Source organism: Scardinius erythrophthalmus (genome assembly GCF_964197995.2).
Source record: "Scardinius erythrophthalmus genome assembly, chromosome: 8".
In the NCBI taxonomy this organism is placed as follows: domain Eukaryota; kingdom Metazoa; phylum Chordata; class Actinopteri; order Cypriniformes; family Leuciscidae; genus Scardinius; species Scardinius erythrophthalmus.
The window spans coordinates 48,873,666-48,884,997 of NC_138228.1; the positions used below are offsets into that span (position 1 = coordinate 48,873,666).

At 41.5% G+C, this 11,332-nt stretch overlaps 2 protein-coding genes across 2 annotated transcripts; both read right to left on the reverse strand.

The window, feature by feature from the left end:
- Positions 1 to 896: 896 nt before the first annotated feature.
- Positions 897 to 1,295, reverse strand: bncr (bouncer; the record flags this gene model as incomplete). Its single annotated transcript, XM_081371905.1, has 1 exon — positions 897 to 1,295. The coding sequence occupies one exon, from the start codon at positions 1,293 to 1,295 to the stop codon at positions 897 to 899; it is 399 nt and encodes a 132-aa protein (XP_081228031.1).
- A 5,563-nt stretch (positions 1,296 to 6,858) lies between these two features.
- On the reverse strand, positions 6,859 to 9,838 carry LOC308694801 (protein Bouncer-like). Its single transcript, XM_081372555.1, has 3 exons — positions 9,646 to 9,838; positions 9,314 to 9,425; positions 6,859 to 7,954 (listed from the first exon to the last, which is right to left on the reverse strand). The coding sequence occupies exons 2-3, from the start codon at positions 9,325 to 9,327 to the stop codon at positions 7,546 to 7,548; spliced, it is 423 nt and encodes a 140-aa protein (XP_081228681.1). The 5' UTR covers positions 9,328 to 9,425; positions 9,646 to 9,838; the 3' UTR covers positions 6,859 to 7,545.
- Positions 9,839 to 11,332: the final 1,494 nt, after the last annotated feature.

The following is an 11,332-nucleotide window of genomic DNA, read 5'->3' on the forward strand; positions in this document are numbered from 1 at the left end:
ACATCAGTCTACTAATACTCTAATGACTGATAGTTGACATGGAGTCGCACAGTTACTCAGAGTTAGAACATCTGAACTGTTGAAAAAGTGAAACTGAACTGGTGTTGAACATCTGATGGAAACATGTGGCATGAAATTTGATTAACATTTTATGTAACACATGCAGTATAGTTTCACAGGGACATAAAATCCACCAAACTGTAGAAACGAGCCTCGTTTGTGTCCATGAGACTGAGCAAGACTATGAGGAAGAGCATGAGACTGAGGAAGAGCATGAGACTGAGGAAGAGCATGAGACTGAGGAAGAGCATGAGACTGAGGAAGAGCATGAGACTGAGGAAGAGCATGAGACTGAGGAAGAGCATGAGACTGAGGAAGAGCATGAGACTGAGGAAGAGCATGAGACTGAGGAAGAGCATGAGACTGAGGAAGAGCATGAGACTGAGGAAGAGCATGAGACTGAGGAAGAGCATGAGACTGAGCATGAGACTGAGGAAGAGCATGAGACTGAGGAAGAGCATGAGACTGAGGAAGAGCATGAGACTGAGGAAGAGCATGAGACTGAGGAAGAGCATGAGACTGAGGAAGAGCATGAGACTGAGGAAGAGCATGAGACTGAGGAAGAGCATGAGACTGAGGAAGAGCATGAGACTGAGGAAGAGCATGAGACTGAGGAAGAGCATGAGACTGAGGAAGAGCATGAGACTGAGGAAGAGCATGAACAGAGTCCGAGAGACTCAAACACACCCACAGATGACAGCATTTAAGATCAACACACATTTAATGAAGCTCAGATAAATAAAAGTGAACATTAAAATAATTTCACACAGCTTTTAAAGTCTCATTAGCAGATGAGTGCTGTGTTTCGTCCATGTCTCTTAAGATCATCATCATCATCATGTCCATCCCGCAAACACACTTACAGCGATAGCAGTCACTGCGAGCAGAGCCGGGTCGTGCGTAATGCGCGGGCACGAGTTACAGTAGCGGGAACCACAGCACGAGTACGTAAGGGTGACGTTGTTCCCCCGGAACACAGATGTCGCGGGTCGCGCGCAGTCGCTCGGGCTCACGCAGCCCTTGGAGAAGAGCAGGGTCGCGTGTCCGTAGCGTCCGCGCGCAGTGAAGCACAGCTCCCGCGGCGCGCACTCGGACAGCACGTGCTTACAGGTTCTGTTGTATGACGTCAGAGGACAGAAGTAACAGAAGAGGGTTTGACAGAGGACTCCAGGCTGGAGACACACAACCAGGAACACCAAACATGAGATGCTCTGAAGACCAGCTTTAGACCACATTCTGTCCCAGAAAGAACACACAAGTGCACCGCAACAAACAGCTTTCAAACCAGAGCTCATGCATGTGTGTAAAATACTAAACACACATCCAAGAACAGGTGTGAGCTGTTGCCTTCATTACCTTAATCACCTCAATTAGACACTGTCACCTGACCTGGTGGAGGCTCTCAGTTCATCTCAGTTCATCCCCTGAACATCTCAGTTCATCTCAGTTCATCTCAGTTCAACCCCAGAACATTTCAGTTCATCTCAGTTCATCCCCAGAACATCTCAGTTCATCTCAGTTCATCTCAGTTCAACCCCAGAACATTTCAGTTCATCTCAGTTCATCCCCAGAACATCTCAGTTCATCTCAGTTCATCCCCTGAACATCTCAGTTCATCTCAGTTCATCTCAGTTCAACCCCAGAACATTTCAGTTCATCTCAGTTCATCCCCAGAACATCTCAGTTCATCTCAGTTCATCTCAGTTCAACCCCAGAACATTTCAGTTCATCTCAGTTCATCCCCAGAACATTTCAGTTCATCTCAGTTCATCCCCAGAACATCTCAGTTCATCTCCAGAACATCTCAGTTCATCCCCAGAACATCTCAGTTCATCTCAGTTCATCCCCAGAACATCTCAGTTCATCCCCAGAACATCTCAGTTCATCTCAGTTCATCTTCAGAACATCTCACTTCATCTCAGTTCATCACAGTTCATCTCCAGAACATCTCAGTTCATCCCCAGAACATCTCATTTCATCCCCAGAACATCTCAGTTCATCTCAGTTCATCTCCAGAACATCTCAGTTCATCTCAGTTCATCTCAGTTCATCCCCAGAACATCTTAGTTCATCTCAGTTCATCTCCAGAACATCTCAGTTCATCTCCAGAACATCTCAGTTCATCCCCAGAACATCTCATTTCATCCCCAGAACATCTCAGTTCATCTCAGTTCATCTCAGTTCATCTCCAGAACATCTCAGTTCATCCCCAGAACATCTCATTTCATCCCCAGAACATCTCACTTCATCTCAGTTCATCTCAGTTCATCTCCAGAACATCTCAGTTCATCCCCAGAACATCTCATTTCATCCCCAGAACATCTCAGTTCATCTCAGTTCATCTCCAGAACATCTCAGTTCATCTCAGTTCATCTCAGTTCATCCCCAGAACATCTTAGTTCATCTCAGTTCATCTCCAGAACATCTTAGTTCATCTCCAGAACATCTCAGTTCATCTCCAGAACATCTCAGTTCATCCCCAGAACATCTCAGTTCATCTCAGTTCATCTCCAGAACATCTCAGTTCATCTCAGTTCATCTCAGTTCATCCCCAGAACATCTTAGTTCATCTCAGTTCATCTCCAGAACATCTTAGTTCATCTCCAGAACATCTCAGTTCATCTCCAGAACATCTCAGTTCATCCCCAGAACATCTTAGTTCATCTCAGTTCATCTCCAGAACATCTCAGTTCATCTCAGTTCATCTCAGTTCATCCCCAGAACATCTTAGTTCATCTCAGTTCATCTCCAGAACATCTTAGTTCATCTCAGTTCATCTCCAGAACATCTTAGTTCATCTCCAGAACATCTCAGTTCATCTCCAGAATATCTCAGTTCATCTCCAGAACATCTCAGTTCATCTCAGTTCATCTCAGTTCATCCCCAGAACATCTTAGTTCATCTCAGTTCATCTCCAGAACATCTTAGTTCATCTCAGTTCATCTCAGTTCATCTCCAGAACATCTTAGTTCATCTCCAGAACATCTCAGTTCATCTCCAGAATATCTCAGTTCATCTCCAGAACATCTCAGTTCATCTCAGTTCATCCCCAGAACATCTTAGTTCATCTCAGTTCATCTCAGTTCATCTCAGTTCATCTCAGTTCATCCCCAGAACATCTTAGTTCATCTCAGTTCATCTCCAGAACATCTCAGTTCATCTCCAGAACATCTCAGTTCATCTCCAGAACATCTCAGTTCATCCCCAGAACATCTTAGTTCATCTCAGTTCATCTCAGCTCATCTCCAGAACATCTCAGTTCATCTCAGTTCATCTCCAGAACATCTCAGTTCATCTCAGTTCATCTCCAGAACATCTCAGTTCATCTCCAGAACATCTTAGTTCATCTCAGTTCATCTCCAGAACATCTCAGTTCATCTCAGTTCATCTCAGTTCATCCCCAGAACATCTCAGTTCATCTCAGTTCATCTCAGTTCATCTCAGTTCATCTCCAGAACATCTCAGTTCATCCCCAGAACATCTCAGTTCATCTCAGTTCATCTCCAGAACATCTCAGTTCATCTCAGTTCATCCCCAGAACATCTTAGTTCATCTCAGTTCATCTCAGTTCATCCCCAGAACATCTTAGTTCATCTCAGTTCATCTCCAGAACATCTTAGTTCATCTCCAGAACATCTCAGTTCATCTCCAGAACATCTCAGTTCATCCCCAGAACATCTTAGTTCATCTCAGTTCATCTCCAGAACATCTCAGTTCATCTCAGTTCATCCCCAGAACATCTTAGTTCATCTCAGTTCATCTCCAGAACATCTCAGTTCATCTCAGTTCATCTCTGTTCATCCCCAGAACATCTTAGTTCATCTCAGTTCATCTCCAGAACATCTTAGTTCATCTCAGTTCATCTCCAGAACATCTTAGTTCATCTCCAGAACATCTCAGTTCATCTCCAGAACATCTCAGTTCATCTCAGTTCATCTCCAGAACATCTCAGTTCATCTCAGTTCATCTCAGTTCATCCCCAGAACATCTTAGTTCATCTCAGTTCATCTCCAGAACATCTTAGTTCATCTCAGTTCATCCCCAGAACATCTTAGTTCATCTCAGTTCATCTCCAGAACATCTCAGTTCATCTCAGTTCATCTCCAGAACATCTCAGTTCATCTCAGTTCATCTCAGTTCATCCCCAGAACATCTTAGTTCATCTCAGTTCATCTCCAGAACATCTTAGTTCGACTCCAGAACATCTCAGTTCATCTCCAGAACATCTCAGTTCATCCCCAGAACATCTTAGTTCATCTCAGTTCATCTCAGTTCATCTCCAGAACATCTTAGTTCATCTCAGTTCATCTCCAGAACATCTCAGCTCATCTCCAGAACATCTCAGTTCATCTCAGTTCATCTCCAGAACATCTCAGTTCATCTCAGTTCATCTCCAGAACATCTCAGTTCATCTCCAGAACATCTTAGTTCATCTCAGTTCATCTCCAGAACATCTCAGTTTATCTCCAGAACATCTCAGTTCATCTCCAGAACATCTCAGTTCATCTCCAGAACATCTCAGTTCATCTCAGTTCATCTCAGTTCATCTCCAGAACATCTCAGTTCATCTCCAGAACATCTCATTTCATCCCCAGAACATCTCAGTTCATCTCAGTTCATCTCCAGAACATCTCAGTTCATCTCCAGAACATCTCAGTTCATCTCAGTTCATCCCCAGAACATCTCAGTTCATCTCAGTTCATCTCCAGAACATCTCAGTTCATCTCAGTTCATCTCCAGAACATCTCAGTTCATCTCCAGAACATCTTAGTTCATCTCAGTTCATCTCCAGAACATAGAATAGAATAGAATGAGGCATTTATATAGCGCTTTCATATGTACTACTGTACACCCAAAGCGCTTTACAATCATATCAGGGGTCTCTCCTCAACCACCACCAGTGTGTAGCATCCACTTGGATGATGCGACGGCAGCCACAGAACAACGGCGCCAGTTCATCTCAGTTCATCTCCAGAACATCTCAGTTCATCTCAGTTCATCTCCAGAACATCTCAGTTCATCTCCAGAACATCTCAGTTCATCTCAGTTCATCTCAGTTCATCTCCAGAACATCTCAGTTCATCTCCAGAACATCTCATTTCATCCCCAGAACATCTCAGTTCATCTCAGTTCATCTCCAGTTCATCTCAGTTCATCCCCAGAACATCTCAGTTCATCTCAGTTCATCTCAGTTCATCTCCAGAACATCTCAGTTCATCTCAGTTCATCTCCAGACAATCTCAGTTCATCTCCAGAACATCTTAGTTCATCTCAGTTCATCTCCAGAACATCTCAGTTCATCTCCAGAACATCTCAGTTCATCTCCAGAACATCTCAGTTCATCTCAGTTCATCTCCAGAACATCTCAGTTCATCTCCAGAACATCTCAGTTCATCTCAGTTCATCTCAGTTCATCTCCAGAACATCTCAGTTCATCTCCAGAACATCTCATTTCATCCCCAGAACATCTCAGTTCATCTCAGTTCATCCCCTGGAACATCTCAGTTCATCCCCAGAACATCTCAGTTCATCTCCAGAACATCTTAGTTCATCTCCAGAACATCTCAGTTCATCTCCAGAACATCTCAGTTCATCTCAGTGCACAACAAAACATGATGTTTCCTTCTTGGCAAAATAAACTCCAACATCTTTTGAAAGTGTGTGAACACACAATCGCTGTACAGATTTTACTTTCTGAAATCATGTCTGTATTCATCTACTGAATGTGTGAATTTTAATGTGGTTTTAAACTATTGAAGCACAAGAAGACGCACTCGCCTCTCATATAGAGCTAGTGTCTTTTTGCAAAACATTTTGTTACAGCTGAATACATAAATCAGTCAGCAGCCTAATAAACTCTGGCTACATGAGGAACTTGCTTATGGCCTAAACAAAAATATTAGCAAAAACAACTAGACTTACTAATATATATTTCAAACATTATTAAAGAACACTAAACAGTTAGTAATAAAATAAGAACAAAAAATAAACAAATTAGCAAAAGCATAAATAAATACAACTGTTCAAGAAATCAAATATAGTCAAACGTAAAATAAAGCCGTTCTTTTTATAAATAAAATATAGATTAATCCTTATTAAAGTAACAAAAGTTGTTCAGTCGTGATCAATGAGTTTACTAGGATATTTTGACATAATTTTGTGTGTATTTGTCGGTTCAAGTGCAAAAAGACTCGAAAGAAAACTCAGTGTTTGTGCACGAGACTAGATACATGTGTTTGATATCTAAACGTTTGACTTTTGCAATTTATTTTTAAGCTCTTGGAAAGGGAAGCATTTTCTCTCATGGATCCAGTCGCTTAAAAGAAGAAGCAAAGTGCAAATATATGCAAACCCACGTGAACTTTAAAGACAGACTGAAATGATCTGAGAAGACCTTTGCTCAAGCTGAAACCATAGGGTTTATTGATCATAAAACTAAATTATCCTAATTTAGAATATGGAAGATAATGGACAAAAACAAGACTTCTGATAAAGGTTTATATCTTATAGCTGAAAGGAGCAAAGTGAAATAATTCTATCTGATGTTATGCAGTTCAAAGTAAAATACATCTTTAAAATGTCTCACTTAATTCTGTTCAATTTTACTTTTGTGCAATTCAAAGTAAAACGCTGGGATTGGAATCAGCAGAACTTCTTGTGCAAGATTTATAATTATCCCAAAACTTCAGGTTTAGGGGTGGACCTTCATAAGGAAAATAATGTTTCAGCATAAATCATATTGTACAAATATGAAAATCACTAACTCTTAAAGACTCAGATCATCATGAGATCAGGTTTACAAAACCGGTCAGTGCAAAAGTGGTGAACATGCACTCGGTTTTTAAAATTACGTTTAATTTTTCCAACCTTTTTTGAATAAAATGATCTTCTTACCCACTTTAATTAAAATGCGTAATAGGAGATGGAGACTGGTATAGAAATGAGTCAGTTTAATTAACAAAACAAATGAAAGGATATTTAAGCTGATGTCCATGGTTTAGTGTCCCACTCTTTCTGAATATACAAAGATTTGGTTTACATATATTTAATCCAGGGTAACAGTGTATCATATGCACACAAAAATCATTTCTGTGTATAAATGGCACGACAGATACAATGCGTGCTATAGATACGTGCTAGAGATCGTGTTGATGTATTACATATAGTTTAACACACAGTAGTTTCGGGACATGAGGGAAAACTGTCAAAACTTGAATATAAATAGTGCAAAACCATTAATTATCCTGTAGCCTGAGAGGCTGCAGTCGTTCAACAGACAGAACAACTAATATTATTCAAAATAACCTTTATTCCACAATAATTTCCCACATAACGGTGTCATTTCAGCATCTAACTGAACCACACTAACCATGAGGACTCAAACATGCTTTATTTAACAGGTTCATCAGTTCGCTGACTGTAAACCAGCTGATAATGTCCATTTCAGCTTTACTAATAAAATTGTAAAAGTTTAAATACAAGCCATCATGTGCGCGCGACATTTGCTCGAGTCACCCGCTCAATGACGGTAACTGGCGGTATGACGGTAACCGCGATCCGCTCCCGGAGACGGTCCCCCTGTGCACGAGCTTCATTGCACAGGTCGCGAGCGCAGCACGTGTAGCTGATCTGATACTCGAAGCCCATGAGTGTGTGTGTGTGGTTGGACCCGCACAGCTCCGGGGACGCGCAGCCCTGGCCGGCGAGCACGAGCACCGGACCGTAGTGACGCCAGCCGGTGAAGCAGCGCTCGCGCGGCGCGCACTCAGTGGTGATGTTCCTGCAGCGGCCGCCTCTGGCCTGCAGGGGGCAGTAATGACACAGCAGGACCCCGCCGCAGCGAACACACATACACACACACACCACACACAGGAGAGTCTGGAAGAAGCCGGACCTGGACGGGACACACACAAAACATGTTCAATAGATGTTTTCTTTTAGTGCATTAATAAAAGTTAGCGAAGATTGAGGACTGGATGGATGTTGCAACACTGTCATTTTAAACAGAGGTGGACAGTAACAAAGTACATTTACTTGAGTACACTTAGAGTATCTGTACTTTACCTGAGTATTGTTTTTTCTGGAAACTTTTTACTTTAACTTCACTACATTTTAAAGACAAATATTGTACTTTTTACTCCACTATATTTCTGTCAAGGTCCTCGAGTAGAGGGTAGTAACATCATTTTGGTTGGAAATGAAAGTCGAGTTGACGTCAGGACTCCTGATGTTGGATTCTGACGTCACCCGATTTTCATTTTCAGCGTTGGGTTTGGTCTTCTAAATGCGAATTTTGTCATCATTTTGGAGCACACTAGCTGATAGATAACAGGAAGGCAAACATATTCATGAAAGCCAAAAAACTTTAAATATGGCACTATTTGAGGGAACAGCCATTTGGACGTTATTGAGTGACTTTATTCAATCCCACTACTGGAACTGTGTTCTAGAAACACATCTGATATTGATATGAAGGCAGGCATAGATCAGTGGCATGAGGTACTGTACGCATTACATACAACAATAATAAAACAGTGCATTGACATTTACTTTTCTTACTTTTGATTATTAAGCACTTTTAAAAACAAGTACTTCTGTACTTTTACTTAAGCAAAAATCAGTCTTTATAACTTTTACTTGTAACGGAGTAATATTTGACCAGTAGTATCTGTACTTTCACTCAAGTAAGGAAGTTATGTACTTTGTCCACCTCTGATTTTAAAGTCAAATAATATGAAAGGGAAGTTGCGCTCCTCTTTTCTCTACTATAATGTCGTATATCAAGTAAAACGGCTTTTCGAACAAGAACAAATGGGGGCGGGGCTTGATTGGGTCTGTGGGGAATTGATTGGATGGTTGTGGTTTGCTATTGGCTGATCTCATGTGAGTGACAGGTTGCCCCGCCCTCGTCATCAGAGAAGAGGATTATATTAACACAATAATGATGTGCACCGATAAATCATTTACAATTATAAACAATGCAATATTCCATGAAAAATCAAGAAATGTCCATTTTGATCACACGGGGACTTTAGCTACAGCGCTGACAGTAAAGGTTTAAACTCTCTGAGGACAAACATCACATTTAATAAAAGCACATTTGACTTCTGGATTGAATTACAGCTGTAAAGAGCTTCATCTTCATTTCTACTGCAGGACGTAAACAGACACACAGGATGAAGATGAAATGAAGTCCAAACTTGACTAAACCGGTGAAGTTCTGACCAACACAGAGAGCCTGAGGCTGCTTTACCTGCTAGTCTCCATCGCGGCTGTGGATCTGAGGATCAGAACACCTGAAGCTTCTCGAGTTTCTCTCTAATGAGTTTAATTGATCATGTGGAAAACAGGTGCAGTGAATTGACCTAATAGCAGAAAGTTTATTAGGCATGTTAATTTGCTTTCACGCTCATGTTTTCCATCTGATTATGTGTCAGTTTTAACAGAAAGTGAGATTATTAAGAGGAATAATATGAACCGGTTCTGTAGGGTAACAGTAATGCAAAAATACACTGAACACACATCTACTTAAAATGAACTAACAAGTTAACAAACTGATAACAGATAATACTCAGTACTTTATACCTCTGGTCAGGATGATACATGAGCAGTTTTAACCTGAAACAACTGAACTGCAGTGAAGTCAGGTTTAATATCAGGAATGACTGTATTCTCTTCATGAGGAGCTCAGGCTGTCCGTGGAACAGACGCACGTGTGTGGGTCCGGATCTCCACTGGTTCGGTTTCTCCTCCACCAGAAACCAGTCCATCTGAGGCTGAGATTAAAGCTACAGTATGTACGAATTTTATAATAAAATATTCAAAAATCACTTTCACAGTGTGATATTTTCCTGCAGTTGTGTTCTTACAATATCCCAAAAGTTCCCAAAGATTTTTAATTTCAGAGAAACTCAATTTTAAATAATGGCTCGTCCCTGTTCACTTGTCTCCTGTCAGTGACGTAATATCCGCGTTATCCCTGGTTTCCGCTAGCACTGCAGACGTGGACGACTGCGTTACGTCTAGCGAACGCTCGCGCTGTTGTTGTTTCACTCAGACATTATGGACCACGGCAAGCAGACTTTGGGACAAAAGGAGAAATAAAATGAGGGTCAATATCAGCGTGGCGTTTTCGAGATGCCGAGAGCTAGCGTCCGCGGCTAACTTCCATTGACGAGACGCCGCTCTTGCATGTACTTTATTAGACAGTGAGCAAATGTACATTAAACAAATCAACATTACACAGCTCAACATGATGAAACGTTAGAATATGATTAGTGTGTTATTCTAATGTTGATCTCGCTCACTGCTAGTCTCATACAGACAAGCTAACACACAGAATAACATTATAACTTTAACACACTCAGTGTTTAGTGTGATCGTGTAGAGCCAGTGGAGCAGCGCTGCGTTGCCTCACACGCTTCACTCGTCTGATAAACAGAGTATTATTCAGCACTTGTGTGTAGTTCGCTAGAATGAAATGTCCTTTCGCGTGTGGCGCTGAGATCTGTCTCTCTTTAGCGATCGCGCTCTGCTTCACACCACAGTCATGCTAAACACATCAGTGTATTCACTCATCCATCAACATCATTAGATCCTTCAGCATGGCGACCATGATTCCGCTTATTCATCAACATACGCCTGTGTTACTGTCAGAGCTTAGCGACCGCTAGCGGCGAACACAATCGCATATTGTAGCTTTAATCTGGGAAAATAATGCAGTTCAGAGAGTGACAGCCTGTAGAAAACAAATTGCCTTAATCTCCGAACACATTATGAGGACCAAGCCCTAAAACTCTTGAACCTTTGCACACATTTGTCATGAACTCAAGACACTGAGGACGCTAAATTATGAGCGGAGTTTGATCTCGAACGGTTTGGCTGTGGCAACCAATTTATGTTGAAATAATGGAAACAGGAAGTGTGTTATAACTTCTGCATATATTAACTGATCTTGATGAAACTTCAGCAGTGTGTTTGTTGTAAGAGGCCGATCACATGGATGTGACAAAGTTATAGCGCCACCAACTGGCAGCAGGAAGTGTGTCACTTTCAAAATGCTTTGAAATCACCCTCTTATTTTTACCTGATTTGCCTCAAACTTCGTCAGAATAATGTCAAGACACCGCAGAAGTAGACCTGTGAGAGGATCTGTGATATCTTTGAATACTGTTGTCATGGCAACGCGCCAAACTTTAATCAAATTCTTTTGGGTGTTTTGAGTCTCTTGTTTCAAATTGCAGAGAAATACAGAGTCGAGGCCCGGCGCAAA